Raw genomic sequence first — 18,710 nt, forward strand, 5'->3', positions numbered from 1 at the left:
GCTGGGAGTCGTAGTGCTCCTGTGCTCTTGCAGTTGGTTTCTCTTCAGTATGTGGCTGATGGAAACCTCCATTGCCCTGAGCTTCTCCCTGGGATGTACCACTCCATGGACTGTCCTGGGCAGGGAACAGCAGCATTTGCCTAAACGTCCTCCTGCCACAAAATGGGACACTGCTCCTGTGCTGGTGCTTCTTGCTTTGCTCAGCAGTAAAACCATTAGTTAGTATCAACACTGCAATCACATTGATGGGCACTGGAGATAGAGCCAGAGATAAGAAAAGCACATTCTAGCCCTCATGCTGATAACAGCAGGCTTCGCTAAGAAGAAGATTCAGGCTTTTTCCCCCAGCTTCTCAGAGTTTTCTTTAAAACCATCAGGACTACACCCATTTCTCCTGTTTTTAATGAATAAAACAGGATGAAAGGCTGCAAAAGGTGCCTTGTCTAGAGCCCCAAAGGCAGCGCCATCTAGAACAGTCAGCCAGTCAGCTGAGCCTCAGTGGGTTACTGTGGCCCCAGTACACACACAGAGTGAAAAAATGAACCTGTTCAAAACCATTATTGTCACTAACACATTGCTACTGAAAGTTTATTTCAAACGTTTCCGCTATTCTACAGGTCCTGTGTAGAAATGACCATTAGAATAAATACCTTGAAAACCTGTGGAAAGAGGTGCCACAAGAGCCACTCCTAACGCTTTCCTCCATGAACCAGAAGGGTGCTTGTCGTTCTGGCCAACATGTTCACCCTTGCTAGTGCTGGAGCCAGCAGCCGTCCCAGTGATGCTTGCTCTCAGTGCGCAGGCGCTTCTGGGCAGTGCCACTGTGGCTGGCACCAAACCCTGGGCAGGCTATACAGGAATAAAGCCCCAAGCTCGTGACGTGAGGCCAAATACACCCTCATCCCCACGCTGCGGTGCAGACAGTGAGTGAAGTCACTTAGTATGAAGCATGAAACATTACAACAGGTAGACATGCATACATGCATTAGTATCTTCTGCTTTAGACTGGAATTAGCATGTGTAACCAGGCATAAGCAGTCAACTATCCTGATATTTAATCTCTGAAAGTTAAGTTCAGATTTAGCAAGTAAATCGGGTAAGGCAGTATCTTCACCTTCCAGCAACAAATCTCCTTAAACTGGAAGCTTAAAAATCGCTATTATGACCTTATTTGCCTAACTGTAAATTCATATATTTTTACATTTATCAGTCTGGATAATCCTGTCTCCAACCCCACTGACAGAGTAACTGAGTACATATATCTGTAAAGATTTTAGCCTTACCTGAAGAAGTCTTCCAACCTCCAATAATACGATGAGCAATAAGAAGGATCATGAACACCAGAGCCTTCAAAGTCAGGTCAGTTCATGCAAAATCTTGGCATGCATCCAGTCATTATTTATACCAAATTACAAGATGTTTTAAAGCCTTCATCTTAGATTCTCAGTCTATAAAGAACTACTAATAGGCTTTTTAAACAAATATCTTCTTTTCAGTTTTTAATACAGCAGTGCAAATACAGTGCTAGGATTAAGTGTTAGATCAACAAAAATGTGTTAAAAAGTGAAAATGTAACTCAGGAAAAAAAAGTCAGAGGGAATTCCCATCCACCTCAAAATAACGTGTGCAAAGGAGCTAATTTGAATAGGCAAATTATTCCCTGCAATTATTTGTTCAGGTCCATTAAATTCATACATCTAACAGTTGCTGATTACTATGCCAATGATAAGACATGCTGGCCATGCATTTTAAAACTATAATCAGGATCAAAATCTGAGATTCTTTTATCTTTATTTCTGTTTTTTGTTAAACTCGCTTACATGTGCATCTTCATTACTTTTTAGAATACCTGACTTACATACATTGACATGTGCTAATAGCTGCACTCTTTACTATTAAAACTTCTTTCATTGGGAAGCAGATTTGAAGATACATGTGAGCAAAACATACATAAGCATGGAAATTATAGAGGAATTATTACTTACCGCTCTTTATCTAACACAAAGTGGTCTTGATGTAAGTGAAAGCAAAAAAATGACACACCTGAGACTGTCACTTCATTACAAAAAATGGAAGAGACTCATTGGTAAGGACTAAATACGTTTATTTTAAACAAGCTCTTTAATTTTTTACCAGAATATGGAGAGCTTTGGAGGTTATGTGGTTGCTTCACTGCTGTATATATATATATATATATATACACATACATCCAAGTGTCCACATTGTGAACCATAAAGCTAACAAGATAATTTAATACTTTTTTTTTTTGACTACTATCATCTTATATGGATTGTGTTTGATTATTTTGAAGGGCTAATAGTGAATCCACCACATGACTTGATGGAACTAAACAGGCAAACAGGCAAAACTGAGCCCCTATTAATGATAAGTCATTCTTTTTTAAAAAAAAAACAAAAACAAACAACCCCACACCAAACAAAACACCACAAAAATTTATACCTGACAATTAACTTGTCTTCTACTTTAGATTAGGAATCCAGAGGGCAAGCACACAGTTTTAAAGTTTCTAAATCTATAGAAAAAAAAAACGGATCAAATGAAAACAAAACAGATTCTCTAAAAGACATTTTCTTCCTAAGTGGCACAAACTAAATATCAAAAAAGCCACACACACAAAAACTAAATGTAAATTCAACAGCTAGGACAGTTTATAAATCACTTCTGTAGCCCCGAAGTAGGATAAAAGGAAATAAATATACTTCATGGTTGGTAACCTATTAACTGACACCAACTGTTGCAGCTGCGAATAAAACAAATGCATGATAAGATTAGATATGTTGATTGCACCTGGCCATCTGTAAATTGCTGCTTACCATAAGAATCACATGCTTTCTGCTAGACACTGTGATAAATGCAGAGTAACTGTTGTTGGTGTTTGGTTGTTTTTGTCTTCCTTTGGTAAATAATAGAGGAAATAATAAGGAAAAAATTGTATGCAGTGGATTTGTTTCTCTAGTCTGTGCAGAGTTTGCCCTCGTGTTTTCCTGCTTTGAAAGAGAGAAGGAGTAAGTTGAATAAATGATACTGTATCTCACCAGTGTGGACAAAACAAGTCATCTAAATGTGTTTGTTTCAGATGGAGCGAGAGTGGAAGTCTGTAATGAAATTGCCTTCAGGACTGCAAAAGTCTTGCCAGACTTTCTATGGTTTTGAACAAAAATACAATATAAATATAATATACCAACAGCTACAGCAGTCACTTTTTTGCCCTTGAGGGAGTCACCAACAGCTCCTCAGTAACACCTCCCCTTATTTTTAGGCTAGGAAAACCACACAAAAAAGAGAAGGCTCATCGCATGCGCAGTGTTCGGATGCTGTTTTGTCTACTCGTGAGCAGGCGTCAAAATGCTGGTAAGCAGAAGGCAGCTGTGAAGAGTGGTGTGGGGCTGTCACACAGACCAAGGTGTGCAAAACGTCTGGCACTCTCCCAAAAATGAGCAGCACCCCCCTGCCCAGAGCTGCTCTCCTGCTCCCCACATCACTGCTGGGGTTGGGGTCTCCCCAGGGAGGGCAGCTGATCGCCTTGTGCAGTGGCAAACCTGTTTTGGCTCAGGGAGCACACTGAGGGCTGGGAAGCAGCTGGCAAGCACCCACACCTCTGCGGCAAGGCAGCGTCCTGAGCCATTCCTGGGTGCAGAACAGCAGGGAACCACTCCTCAACCCAGCAGGAAATTTTCCAGCTTTATTGTGGGAAGATGCAACTGAGAGTGCTGCCTGAGAGGCATCTGAAGGGTCAGCAGCCCTGAGTAAACTTTCCAAATGTGCAACTGGACTGCATACTCGCAAGTCGATTTGAAGAGTCAGAAACCAAAATGGTAAATAAGGAGCTCTCTGAATATGGGGATTTGATTTTTTTTTTTTTTTTTTTTTACTCCAGCGAGATACTATACTGTATGAACTAAACCTGAAAAACTGCTCTACCATCTTGCTGAAAATGTACCTCTGCTACAATTTGTCCTTGTTACAAATGTCCATGTCAGCTATGCAGGCCTCTCGTTTAAGTAATGGCATATCACATGCAGGCAGTTTATGTACGCATGCACTATTACAGCCCTCATTAAACAACTGATTCCACTGCTCATGTCAGTGTGTGCTTAATATAGTGCTGTTGCCCTGCATTCCAAGAGAAGAACAATCGCAGGCAAAAAATTGTAAATACAATCAAATGTCTGAGTTGAAGGCTCACCATGGCTCTGAGATAGTTGGGTGTCAGATATCCTTTCATGGCTGGATTTGCTTAGAAATCTGTGAACAATCCAAAGAGCAGTCAGACACTGCTTCTGCTCCCCTAGTGTGCAATAATTTTGGCGTTAACATGTTGAGCTTTTCTGAGAAGCAGCTTCGAGCCTGTTTAGCACCACGATGTACAGCAGCATGCATTTTGAAACCTCAGTTACTGAATATAGATACAAAGTATATAAGATTACAAAATACATCAGCATGTATCTATGTAAGAACAGCAGAGCTTCTTCCATTTACAGCAGTAAAGATGGTATTATATTTCTAGGATAAGAAAATGGAAAACCAAAAATAGATTACTTGAGAAAGTTTGATGATGGATGATTTTTATCTTCATCAGTAGGTGGGCAGTTTATCTGCTCACTTGCTCCATATGATTCTGAAGATGAAATCAATAAACTTCCCATAGGTACATTTTTGCAAGCTTGGACTGAATGCGAGTTATGAGCTTGGTGAAGGCTGTATAAATTTCCTTTACGTGATTAAGAACAAATTAGTACAGAAGTTCTATTAGAGCAACACTGAGGCTGAGAGCAGGGAAGCAGAAAGTTCAAGACGCGAAAAGCTGTGGGCTGGTGAAGATATGCAAAGGAGCCAAAAGCCTGCTGGCGCCTGCCTTGTGGAGCCTTCACCCCCAGCAGGAGCTGGGAGCAGAGCTGTGCACAGAGGAGCAGGGGGATAAGAGCTAGACAGAAAGGCAGAGCATACCAGCACCACAGCCCCATCCCAGCTGCTATATCAATAGCTCAGAGAGCTGGAGCTACCTTTGAATCACGGCTGATGGGACACATAAATCAAGGGTGAAAACCTAAATGCACCTACTATTGTTTCTGGTACCTAAGATGGCTCATTTACAGCTAGCTCAGGTAATTTTACACTACACCACAGTATGCAGTGTACATCTGTCCTAAAAAGCAAATGTCTCCAGTGTCTGTTTCTATAGGAACTTGATATTCTTGGTCTTTTTTAGCTCTGTAGTCTAAATATTGTTTTTTCCCCAGTGGTCTCACTACTTGTTTCTGCCAGTGATTTTTTTTTTTTCTGTTTTTATATATACAGTGAGAAAAGGTCATACACAGAAGTCTTCGCTACAGTGCTTGTGCATACACTTGTGCTCGTATTAGCAACATGCTGGTGGTGCCTTAGCGATGTTCCTTGACAGTCGCACACCTCCAGAATGAGCATTGCTTACACACCAGGTGTAAGATACACAAGATGCGGTCTTGTATCCTGGTTACTTCCACCCTGCATGAAACATCTACACTGGGAACCACGTAACTTCCGTGCCACGCTGGCAGAGGCACGAGGGGGTACTTTATGTCACAGCGGTGAAGGCATGAGGAAAACCATAAGATTTGCACTGAGACAAAGTGTGTGCCTCAAACCCCCGCACTGGGGCACACATGGGCAGCTGCTGTTTATTCCAGCCCTGAGGTTAAAACAGTCAGTGTGTGGGCATGTTGTAGCAACCACCCACCCACTGGCACCGTTACCTTCTACCTCTGAGTCTCCGCAAAGACCAGTTACCAGGGGGAGTGCATGAAGGAGTAGATCTCAGGCTCATGGTGGAAACAGGTGCAAGGAAGAGTGAGCAAAGTCGGTCTAAAAGCCAGCTTTCTGTATAAGGTCATTTTAAAGCATCTTATTTGGCATCTAATTGTATAACAATAATTCTGAGCAGACTATTAACTTGGGGAAGTCATCCCACAGGCAGGCATTAAAATAAGGGGGTTTTTTCTTTGAAATGGATTTACAAATTTCAAAGGCAGTCCCAATAAACAAAACTAAGGGCTGTTCAGCAGATAGTCTTTCTGCGGAAGAGCTTTGATTAGCAGGAGTGCAATATTTTTCACATTTTTGAACTGCCGCGTTTTAGAATCCACAAAATTACTACTCACTGGCATCCTCTTACAAAATTTTCAATAAATCGATAGTTTTATAAAGCAAAACTCAACGGTTCAGGGTTTTTTCCTTTTTTTCTGATACTCAGATTAGACACCAGACTTTGTGAACTGTGTAACACACGAGCTGAGGATTAAAATTTTGGAATAATATATGGAAAATGCCTGATACTTGTGCTATGAAACAGCATATAATATCATAGCTTCCCGAGGTTTCATACAGACAATTTGTTATTTCTGATAGCAATTAATCAAACTTAAATACAGACTCTATAAAGCAATGCAAATTCAGACATCCTGTCTGACTTGAGCACACCTGCACATTGAGATTACTCATATATAAGCTTCTTGAGTGTGACAGCTAGATCAGGATTACTTAGGGTAGAACTTTTTCTGACATTCTGTTCAAAAAGATACAATTCTTAGAGAAAACAAGGTTTTGAAAATATATTTATTTTTGAAATAAATATTCGTATTTAATATTAAGCCAGTATTAAACCAGTAACCTTATTCTGCACAAGCAGCATAAGCAAGGTAGGTGACAGAGATTGTAGAACAGACCTTGGCAAGTACAATATGGTGTCATTTGAGCAACCTACTCAGAAAAGATTCAAAAAAAAAAAAAAAATCTACTTACTAATTGTCACACGACCACCATCATTAAGAACAATTATATGGAATGAAACCAGGAAGAAAGCCAGACTTGTATTTGTCCTGAGCACAAAAGGGGAAAAAAAATGGTAAGAAAACTACTTTTTTCTCTCATTCATTTTAGATTAAAATGTATTTTGCCTCTTCCCTCCAGAACCTGCTGTTGTTTTTTTTACCTGTGCATCAGAATCACCAAATTAGAAAAATTAAGTAAAATATGTTTGACAGAAATGAATCCATTACATCTGAAGGCTATAAGGGCTGAATGAAGGGGATGAATTTTTGAGTATAAAGACAATTTTATGATAAAAAATACTAAACATTGTCTAAAGTTGAAATATTAGAAAATGATAGTCGACTGTTAAAACCAATCTTAATGGTGTGACATTGCTGGTTTTTTCCATGCCTCAGGAGAATCTAAAATTAGACGTTTGAAATAACCACAATTATTACCTCCACCATTCTGTTCTGAAAAGTAAACAGCATTATTTGATGACAATGTCTTCTGGAGTCTCTGCAGAAAGCCTCCAGAAAGCTTACACGCCAACCCTGGATCTGCCTGGGTGACAGTTTTATAGTGAGTCAAAAACTGGGTGCTGCTCCAGAGTTTGTCCACCTTTGCCAGAACCATCTTAGAGCACATGGATAACCCCAACAGTCTGCAGGTTGCCAAAGGAATTTTCTTTACTTGGAGCTGGATCCTGTAGATAAGCCATGAATAACCTAGAGAGTTGGTTGGTTTTTTTCTTAAAAAAAAAAAAAAAAAAAATCACAACTAAATCCTATGCAAGATTGTTTTTTAAAAAATTAATTATCTTGATATATCACTCAATAAATGGTCTTGCAAGAAACATTAGAAACGCTAAGACTTAAATTTTAGAACGCTTTTTCCTGTGTGCACAGGGATTACTTTATGCTTCCTTTCCAGGAATACGAAGTCTAAGCACCATTTTGCTTAACACAGGAAATCATTCATACACTGAATTAAATAGCATCCAACATCCTACTAAATGATCTTTAAAAATAACCCAAATTTAATTCAGTTCACAGTGGTTTTGTAGCTCCATCTTATCAACAGTGCTAAAGTCTGGGTGACATCTTGATGTTGTGGAAGTGGGCGGAAATACTACTTCGTTCTTAGTACTATGTGGGCTTCTGCTGAAGTGCCTTCTCACAGCTGTTTGCTCGTTTGTAGAGATGGCAGGAAAAGATGAGCTGAACGTTACGAGAGGGGTAGCGATAAGCTTGTAGGAGAAGGCACGGGAAGGTGAGAGCAAGCAGAAGGATGAGTAGCGATGGCTGGGAGGGAGCGTAAGGGGCAGAACAGAGGAGCACATTCAAAAGACTCCTTCCCTAATCCTCCTGCAGGGAGAAAGGCTCAGCCTGGCCAGAGGACTGGGTGCGGGCGGGCGCCAGCCGCTGCTCCCCTCCACGGGCTCTCCTCGTGGGCTGCCCTTCATGGGGTGGCCTTCACGGCAGCTGCAGCTCATGAATATGCAATCTCCTGCTACATATGCAGCAGACTGGTAATTCCTCTTAAACCTTGTAGCTATGTTGCTTTTCACTTTGTAGAAAAGGCTTGCCAAAACAGCTTTAAAAGAAGAAGTAAAAGCTTTTCTTATACAAAGCTTAAAAAAAAAAAAAAAAAAAGTTTACTAAATCTTATAGGATGGGATAGGGGTTACACTTCTTTTAAGTAAATGCAAACAATGTGTTTTCCAAGTTTCTTTTTTATTTTTTTTTCAACAGAGCTTTTTGAACTTGTGTTATTCTTGGAGAACAAGTTTAAACTTAAAAAGTCGCGAAAGTGGATAAAGGATAGAAGGTATTATCATATTTTCTTATTAAAAATCTCTGGAGAGGTGTTTCTGCCTTCCCAAACCAAACATTTCCATATAAGTGATTAATATCTGAATTAATATAAATATGTATACGCAAGTGGCTTCTTACCTACTTATGGTATTAAATGAGCTGGCAATGTCTTGGCATTCTCATACCAAGAGCACTGGGTATCTACGTGAAGGCTTGTGTTTAAGTAAAATGGAAGCAAATATACAGTTTTGAAGGAAACAATACCGTACAACTTTAGGCAACAGATTTTCACTTCTAAGTAAATAATACGCTCTATAAAACACTTCCCAGCCATAAAAGTTCTTCTCTAACATAGCTGTCGGGGAGAGTTCAAAGCGTTTATGAATCACGTTGAATAAAGGTACTCTGTGCATCCGAGTGACGCAATTGCACAATGGGGTTTTCTTCTTGCAAACAGGACGAAGAAGGAGGGCCCACTTTCATGTCTCAGTTTACACCGCTGATCCTTAAGCAGGCTCTTCTTTGATCACGAATATCCGCTATCACCATGTTATTTTAAAAGCCTTTACTCGCCTTAATGGCAAGTATCTCATCAACTTTGTTTTCCTTGGATCAAAATAGGAACGGAAAGGTGGTGGGGAAGGCGTTCTTTAGCAGCGTACCTCTGCCGTGGCCCTGTCCTTCGCAATTCGAGGAGGCCGAGATCACCTCGGTGCGCCGGTTTAAAACGCGGCACGGAACGTGAAGGCAAAAGACGGGTTACAAGGGTGACCTTCAGCCGCGGACAGAAAGGCGGTCAAAAGGCACCCGGGGCTGTTTGTTTTTTAAGGAAAATCAGATGCCGCCTTTCCCCGCCGTGTGGATGCGTGTCGCGGAGTGACGGGAAGCACGATGTCCCCCGGGAACGGCCGCGCCGAGCCGCAGCGTTTCCTCCCGGGTCGCTCAACGCCCCGCCGGTGGGACGCCCGCCCCGCCCGCTCCCTGCGGGCGAACACGCCCCACGCGGGTTCAGTCCCGCGGGGGCGCCGCCACCTGCCCCCGCCCCGCCGCGGGGACCTGGCCGGGCAGCGGGCGGCGCGCTTTCCGCGGGGGGGCGCGGAGAGCCGCGTGCTGCCCGCAACCGCCCCTCCCGCCCTCTCCCGCGCTGCGCGGCCGCGGAGCGCCCTCCGCCGCGGGAGGCCGGGGGGCTCCGTGCCCGCGCATCCCCTGCGGTTGCGCGGCTCGAGAGGGCGGCGGGGGGGAGGGCTGCGCCCGTCCGCGTTGATCACGGTGTGTGGGCAGGGCCGCGCTGCGCGGGCGCGGAGGCGCCGGGAGTGGAGGGAAGCGCCGGGGGATCGGAGCTGCGCTGAGCGAGGGCGGGTTTTTAAAGAGAGGGGGTGCGCTTCGCGCGCAGCGCGGTGAGGGGGGCTGCGCAGGTTAACAGCGTGGAATTAACGTGCATGTTGATTAAGGCGTCCCCCCGCGCACACACCCCCTCCCAGGCGGAGGGGGGCGCCTGCGGGTGGCCGGGGAGCCGCCTCCGGAGCCCAGCGCAGGCCGCGGAGGGGAACGGGGGGCTGGGGCAGCCGCGGGGCGGGAGCGCGCAGGAGCAGGGCGGGCGGGCAGGGGGGTGTTGCCTCCCCAAAGCTCTGCCCGGGTCAGCTCCAGAGCATTTCTCACAGCCTACAGAGCTGGGGGTGTGGAAAAAAAATCAGTTGCGAGGGCCGCAGGTAAATAAGCCTGAGCGGTGGTTAATCCTCAGTTTAAGAGGGAGAGAAATCGGCGGCGGCGCTAAATCTGCGCGTTCTTAAGACATTTGAACCGGTGGGGACTGCGGTCTGCTTGGCACAGAAAGCCTGGAATCGATGCTTGTAGCGCCCAGCGCAGCTGCAGGTTTTTTATCCAGAAGCTTTGTCTCAGAACCAGCTCCGTGCCCCACGTGCGAGGCACAACGCAGGTTCCAGTTCGCAGCCGTACTTGGGCGAATGGTGTTAGTAGTGACCGTGCCCTTAAATCCCCCAGGTGAGGTCTATGGTCAATCGCGGGCAGGTCAATGTGTCGGCATCGCCGCTCTTTTATGCAAACCTGCTGAATTTCAGTTAGAAACTTGCAGCGCTATGCTGCTCAGTAAAACCGGGGAGGGGGGGGGGAGGGGGAATAATAATAATAATTAAAAAAAAAAAAATCCCGGGCCCGCGTTTTCCCACGTCTAGCAGAAGAGGCTCAGCGCTGCCACCTCGCGTCCCTTGCCGCACCCCCGGCCTCACAAAGCCTGCAGGAAATTTCGAGGAAGTTTCGAGGCTTTTTAAATTGTAAAACGTGGAGGAATCTTGCCAGTGCTCTTAAAACTGCTTTTTAGATGGGAGCTGAATACTCACGCTTTACATCTAGGCTTAAAAATTTGGGGAGCTGGAAGGCACTTTCAGTCCAGCACTGGAGGATTAGGGGTGGAAGCAATTAACTTCAAAGAAACAGCCAAGAAATTGTAGCAAGATGCTTTTATAGGGTTTCACATTGTGTTCTTACAATTGCTTTATTAAGCAGCTCTAAATTGCACTTTTGTAAAGTTTTCATTCAGGAAATAATCCTCTTCTGTCCATCCCACATACGCACTTTTTGGACCAAGATTAAATGGACGTGACTGCTTTCATCAGGATAACACTTAGCTCACCTGGAGATAATTTTTATTCATGGCAGTCAAGACCTTGCACACTGTAACACAACTGAGTGAAAAGCTTCTCCAATGCTTTTTCCTCTCTATGTCTCTGCCTCTCCCTTTACCTGTTGTGCTTTAACCTGTGTCTAGAAACATGAGAATATTTTACTTGCTTTGTAGTTTAAACAAATTGATATTTATATGTAAAATATCATAGGTGGGGGCTGAAATCCTTTTGGATACCACGTTAACAGGTGGAGCAGCCAGGAGCTACTGGTTGCTCTCAGCTCCAGTTTTTCACACTGCTGCACGCGAATACAGAGAGTGTAAATAAACCCAGTACTCACCCCTGACGCCAAAACTGCTGCCAGCCTCCCTTTCTGTAGATGATGGTGGTATATGGTCGAGCAGATTGGATGTTAGCTTTGGGATTGCGGGGGGAAAAACACAGTGTGATTTACTACTCAGAAAGTGGAAAGGTGAGACACTCCACTGATGTCACTGGGTGTCGTCAACCCAGCAAAAAGCAGTATTTTATGCAGTGCTTACCAGAGGCTGAAAGAGGAAACAGTGTATTATATTTGCAAGAAAAGCAATAATTTAGGTTGTATCTTTGTAAACACTCTCAGCAACGTAGGTGACCTACCCTGGGAGGTAGTAAGAATTCAGGGTTTTTTTCTCAGCACCTCATGACAGTGTAATCATGCAAGTCCAATTGTGTGATCTTAATATTCAAAGCTTGTTCTCAAGACAGCCAGAAACTCTGCTAAAGGATCCTACCATAAATTTTCTTGCAAACATGCGTAACTTACTTTCAGATCTCTTTCTCAGACATTTCAGCTGTTTCCAACCTTTTTTTTTTTTTTTTTTCCTCTGATATAAAAAGTGTTTTTAACTGGTGGTGTGTGAAACACCAATTTTCACAGCTGTTTTGTCTAACAGTCTTTTTGGTCCCCGGCCTGATCAATGATGTGAGGAATCTTTCGGGAGCACCGCTGTCATTTTTTCACGGCCTCACCGTCCCCCCTTCACCTGCGCGCTGGGGTTTTTTGATGCCGCGAGGCCTTAAGGGGCGCTTCCCAGCGCAGACCGCCGCTGCCGTTTTTCCTGGCGATTGACCGCTGCAGGGCGGAGGGAGGGAGAAAAGAGACGGAAGGGCAATCCCCGAAACGCACTTTGCGCCCCAAGAAGGGCCCCGAAGCCTGGCGACTCTGCGGGGCGGGGCGGGGCGGGGCGGGGGCAGACCCCGGGAGGCCGGTACCTGCACCGCTTCCCCCGCCCTCCCCTTCCGCGGCACCTCTCGTTCCCGGGGCACCCGGTGGGGCCAGGCCGGGCCCCTCAGCCGCAGCCCAGCTTCCCCCCCGCCGCCGGAGGTCGGGCGGCGGAGCTGCGGCCGGCGGCGAAGCGGAGAGGGGGGCGCGGAGGGGCGGGACGGGCAGCACCGCTTCCTCCCGCCGCGCCGGGGAGATGCGGGGGGTGGCAGCGAGTAATTAACGCCGGCGGCGGCGGCAGCGTGAGGCTGGTCGCTCGGCGGGCGGTGCCGGCCGTGCGGGAGTCCCGGCCCGGCCCGTCACGCCCCACCCCCGGCGCCGCACGGCTCGAACTCCGTGGCGGCGGAGGGGGGGGCGTGACGGCAGCGCCGCGCCGGCACCTCTCGAGGGGTGACGGCCCCTCGGTCACACGCCGCGTGTGGGCGTGGGGGTCGCTGCGGCATCCACACACACACCCACCCCGAGCGGCAGCGGCGGCGGCGGCCGTCCCTCCCTTTGTGCGGGCAGGTGTCCCCGCTCGCCGCCCACCTGCGGCCGCCCCGTCCCCGCGGCGCCCCGGTTCACACACACACACACCCTTTATTTATATATAGATATATATCTAACAATCATTTGTATCGTGATGATTTTTGCTGATTTCCTAATTTTCCCCCGGCCGGGGGGGGGTGTGTGCGCCGGGGGGGGGGGCCGCGGGCACGTGCGCGGCGGGGCGCGGGGCGGCGCGCGGGGCTGCCCTCCTGCCCCTTTTAAAAAGTTCGCCCCGCCGCCGGGAATGAGGTCAGCGCCGCCGCTCCTCATTGCACGCGGCCATTATTACCGCGCGGCCGCGGCCGCCAATCGCCGGGCGGGGGGCGGGGCTTGGCACGCGGAGGCGTTGGATACAGCGCCCGATTGGCGGCGGCGCGGGCGGCGAACGGATAAAGCGGCGCGGGGCGGGCGCGGGGTCCGCTCTCGGCTGCAGCCGGCGGAGCGCGGCGTGCGGGGGGCGCGGGGCAGCGCCCGGCGGGAGGGTCGGCGGGGGGCGGCGGCTCCGCGCGCGCGGAGCAGCAGCAGCAGTACCAGCACCGGAGGAGGAGAGGACGGGGCTGGGTGCCCGGCTCGCCGCTCTTCCTGCCGGGGACGTACACACTCGTTCATGCACGAGCGCTTTTTTTTTTTTTTTTTCCACGGAGATTTTTTTTCGATTATTTTTTCCTGGTTTTTTGTTTTTGTTTTTTTTTTCTCCTGAGGGGTTTTCTTTTCGCTCGGTAACTCGCGACTGCCAAATCCTACCTGCACAAACTCCGCTGCCACCACGAGTCCTGGAGCCGGGGTTTTCGGGGCTTTGGGGGCGCGCCGCCTCCCCCCTCCCCCGCGGCGGTGCACGCTGGCCGTGCCCAGCGCTGAGAGACTTTCGGCGGCGGGCGCGCTGCTCTCCTGAAACGCCGGGGGCAGGCGAAAAGCACTTGTGAACTGAACTGGACCAGCTGCTTCGGGGAGGGGGGAGACCCGAGGTGCTGAGGAAAAAAGCAGACCGACACCCCCCCTCCAAAAAAAAAAAGAAAAAAAAAAAGCCCAAAACACACCAAGAAAAAAAAAAAAAAAAAGGCAAACTTGGACGGGCAGCTCGCGGCGCTGCTTTTGCAGAAACTCTGTCTGATCGCGGGCGGCCCTGCCGCTGCCGCCTCGAGGGGGAGAGGACCGCGCCGCCGGGGACGAGGCGCCGGTGTGGAAGTACAAGTGGTGCGGGGAGCGGGGGCGCGGCCGCGGGGGGCTGCGCGACCGGCTGCGCCGTCCCGGTGCCGCTGTGAGAAGTTGCGCGCCCTGCCCCGCGCCGGAGCGGCGCTGAGCCCCGGCGAGCCCCCCGCCGCCGCCGCCGCGATGGTACAGCAGACCAACACGGCGGAGAACACGGAGGCGCTGCTGGCCGCCGAGACCTCCGACTCCGGCGCCGGCATCGAGCTGGGCATCGCCTCCTCCCCCACGCCGGGCTCCACCGCCTCCACGGGGGGCAAGGCGGACGACCCGAGCTGGTGCAAGACGCCCAGCGGGCACATCAAGCGGCCCATGAACGCCTTCATGGTGTGGTCGCAGATCGAGCGGCGGAAGATCATGGAGCAGTCCCCCGACATGCACAACGCCGAGATCTCCAAGCGCCTGGGCAAGCGCTGGAAGCTGCTCAAGGACAGCGACAAGATCCCCTTCATCCGGGAGGCGGAGCGGCTGCGCCTCAAGCACATGGCGGACTACCCCGACTACAAGTACCGGCCCAGGAAGAAGGTGAAGTCGGGCAACAGCTCCGCCAAGCCCGGCGAGAAGGCGGACAAGGGCGGCGGGGGGGGCGGCGCCGGCGGGGGCAGCGCGGGCGGCGGCCCCGGTGGCCCCGCGGCCCCCGCCAAGCCCGCCCCGAAGAAGGGCGGCGGCGGCTCCAAGCCCTCCCCCGCGGGCGGCGGCGGCGCGGGCGCGGGCGGCAAGCCCCACGGCAAGGCGGCGGCGGGCGGCAAGGCCGCCCCCTTCCCCGGGGAGCCGCCGGCCGCGCTGCTGCCGCCCGAGCACCAGGCGCTCTACAAGCCGCGGGGGGCGGCGGGCGCGCCCTCGGGCCCCGGCAAGGCGCTGGCCGAGAAGAAGCTGAAGCGGGTCTACATCTTCGGGAGCGGGCAGGCGGCCTCCGCCTCCCCCGGCGGCGCCGTCCCCGGCAGCCCCACGCTGAGCAGCCCGGCGGAGGCCGGCGACCCCCTGAGCCTCTACGAGGAGGGGGGCGGCGGGGCGGGCCGGCCCGACGGGGACTGCGGAGGCGCCGCCTGCCCCTCGCCCTCCGGCTCGGGCTCGCCCTCGGATCACCGCAGCTACACCAGCCTGCGCGCCTCCTCCCCGGCCCCCTCGACGGCGCATTCCTCCTCCGCGTCCTCCCACTCCTCCTCCTCCTCCTCCTCCGGCTCCTCTTCGTCGGACGACGAGTTCGAGGACGACCTCTTGGACCTGAACCCCAGCCCCGGCTTTGAGAGCATGTCCCTGGGCAGCTTCAGCTCCTCGGTGCTCGACCGGGACCTGGATTTTAACTTCGAGCCCGGCTCGGGCTCGCACTTCGAGTTCCCGGACTACTGCACGCCGGAGGTAAGTGAGATGATCTCGGGGGACTGGCTGGAGTCCAGCATTTCCAACCTGGTCTTCACTTACTGAGGCGAGAGCCGGGCCCTGCTGGAGGAGGCACAGAGGCGCGTTGGCGGCAGGACTCGCCCACCCCGCCGGGGCGCTTTTGATTCTTTTTTTTTTCTTTTTTTCTTTTTTTTTTTTTTTTTTTTTTAATTTTCCCTGGGAAGGGGCTGGCGAGACTGCTTCTTGTGCTGGGGGAGAGCGGCGGCGGGAGATCGCCCTCTCCTTGCAGAAAGGCCAGCAGCCCCCTTCCTCCGGCTGGAGACGGACCCGCACACACACCCCCCCTTCGGGAGACGAGCCTGACGTTGCTTTTTCAGAGACTGGCGGGAGCGAAACGCTGTCTTTTTCCTTTTCCTTTTTATTTCCTGAAAAGAGACAGAGGAAGGGGGGAGGGGGGGGGGGAAAACCACACACACCTCTGGGTTCTTTGTTATTGCCCACTTGATACGAATAAAGAGGAGGGGGAGCGATGCATTGTGCTGAGCGCACACTGGATATCTTGAGCGTTCGCCCTTTCGTGTGAAAGAGCGATCAGAACTGCTGGGAAGGAAAGAAAGAAAAAAAAGGAGACAAAAAAATCCACCCAAGCCCTTGCACGGTTCACGTATGGGGGGAGAAACCCTGTCCCGGTTTCTTCTGCGGTGATGATGATGGGAGGAGGAGGAGGAGGCGGATGGAGCTGGGAGCTGGACTGAGATCCTAGTTAAGCGGAGAAGAGCCAGACTTACACTTGAGAGCTGTCTTGGAAATACGGTGCGGGGAAGATAATAATAAACTGAAACGGATTTGCACGTACGGATGAGGTGGCGGCAGCGCTTTTCTCAGTCACCTTATGTCATATCTAGAGTGAAAAATAAGGACGAAACTTCAGGAACACTGAAAACTTCTTTTGAAACAGAGACCGAATGGGAACAGTTTCTGTCATGATGTGGTACAGGGGAAATGGAGGGCGATGGCTTTTGCAAAAAAAAATCCGAAAATACTAAAAAAAAAAAAAGTAGTTTTTTTCTTCTTACTCAGAATCGTGATGGTGTTGGATTATTTCACTGGTGGGGTTTAATATAGCATGTTATCCTGTCTATCTTTTTAAGATTTCTGTAAGACTGTTGAACAGTTTAAAAAAAAATAGTGTTAGGATAATATAAAAGCAGATAGATGGCGCTATGTTTGATTCCTACAAAAATATCACCAGCTTTTTTTCATTCTTAACTCTTTAAAGGATTCAAACGCAACTCAAATCTGTGCTGGACTTTAAAAAAGAAAATTCAGGACCAAATTTTTTCTCAGAGTATGTATGTGTTTGTTCCTTATAGCTGTAAATGAAAAGACTGTTTTTTCTCACCGATGCTCCATCCTCGTATTGGTTTTTTTTTTTTTCCTTGTAAATGTAATCGGATGCCATTTTATAAGTGGACGTATTTATACTGGCCAAACATTTTTGACTTGTATTTCTTTGTCCTTTTTTGGTAGTTCTCGTTGTTACCCGCACCATTTTTATGTCTCCTTCACTGAAGGGCTAGAGTTTTAACTTTTAATTTTTTATATTTAAATGTAGACTTTTGACACTTTTAAAAACAAAAAGAGAAGAGAGATGAAAACGTTTGATTATTTTCTCAGTGTATTTTTGTAAAAAATATATAAAGGGGGTGTAAATCGGTGTAAATCGCTGTTTGGATTTCCTGATTTTAACAACAGGGCCGCTGGTTAGTATCTCACACGCGTGTGCGCGCTCACGCTCACTCACACTCTCACACACCCACGAATCAGCCCCTATTTTGTCCATGTTTACACTCCAATCTGCAGGCATCTTAAAGTGACAGCATCCCTCACCGCCGCCGCCAGTGCCCGCTCTGCAGCCCCCTGCCTTTCGGGATGGGGGGGGTGGGGGTGGGGGAGGAGGCCGGGGGACCCAGAGGGGAAGGGAAAGACTGAGGCGTATACACTGTATGCTACCGTTTTGGGGAGAAACCTGTCCCGAAATGAAGTAAAAGCAACTGGTGCATTTACACAGAAGGGATCCTGTACCTTTAACTTGTAAACCATATTTTTTGCACTTTTTTTAGAAGCAAAAACGTGCCGTTTAAACCACTGGATCTATCTAAATGCCGGTTTGAGTTCGCGACACTATGTACTGCGTTTTTCATTCTTGTATTTGACTATTTAATCCTTTCTACTTGTCGCTAAATATAATTGTTTTAGTCTCTTATGGCATGATGATAGCATATGTATTCAGGTTTATAGCTGTTGTGTTTAAGATGAAGAAAGTGAAAACATCTTTGTACATTTAAGTCTGTATTATAATAAGCAAAAAAGAAGATTGTGTGTTTATGTATGTTAATATAACATGACAGGCACTAGGACGTCTGCCTAATGAGGTGGTTCCGTTAAGGGTTTAACTTTTTTTGTTCTTTTTGTTATTTTTTTGGTCATCCATCCTGTGCAATATGCTGTGTAGAATTTTTTTTTTTTTTTTTTTTTTTGGTCTTAACGATCACCCACGACGCAACGTTGGGAAAGAGGAAAAAAAAAAAGATCATGCCAGCTAACCATGTCAAGTTCACTGCCTGTCAGATTGTTGATATACCTTCTGTAAATAACCTCTCTTTTTTTGTGGGTTTTTTTGTTTGTTTTTTTTTTTTGTTTGTTTGTTTTTTTTCTTCGGGAAGGAAATAAAATCAGCTGGAACTGAACCCTAACACTAGGCTGCTCTTGTCATCATTGCTGCGCTCCCGGCCCCCTCCGGCCGGGTTTTTCTCCCCCTCCCTGCCGCCCGGTAGCGGTGCCCGCGGAGCGCCGGCCCGCCCCGGCCCCGGTGGCTGCGCGGAGCCACCGCCCCCGCCGGGAGGGGCCAGGGGAGGGGCGGCCGCGCCGCCGAACCGCCCCCCCTCCCCGCTGCCCCCTGTCAGCTCTGTGCCCGGGAGCCGCCGGGGCCCGGCTGGGGAGTGGCCGCGGCCGTCGGGAAGCGCCGTCCCGGGTGGGGGCCGCGGGGCTCGGCGGCTGCGTGCGGCTGCGGGCGGGCGGCGCCGGGTGAAGGGTGCGGGAGGA

General features: G+C 49.2%; 1 protein-coding gene across 1 annotated transcript; it reads left to right on the forward strand.

The window, feature by feature from the left end:
- Positions 1-13,600: 13,600 nt before the first annotated feature.
- Positions 13,601-17,556, forward strand: SOX4 (SRY-box transcription factor 4). The gene has a single exon (XM_074899752.1). The coding sequence runs from the start codon at positions 14,391-14,393 to the stop codon at positions 15,687-15,689; it is 1,299 nt and encodes a 432-aa protein (XP_074755853.1). The 5' UTR covers positions 13,601-14,390; the 3' UTR covers positions 15,690-17,556.
- Positions 17,557-18,710: the final 1,154 nt, after the last annotated feature.

This window comes from Athene noctua, chromosome 2 (genome assembly GCF_965140245.1).
Source record: "Athene noctua chromosome 2, bAthNoc1.hap1.1, whole genome shotgun sequence".
NCBI classification, from domain to species: domain Eukaryota; kingdom Metazoa; phylum Chordata; class Aves; order Strigiformes; family Strigidae; genus Athene; species Athene noctua.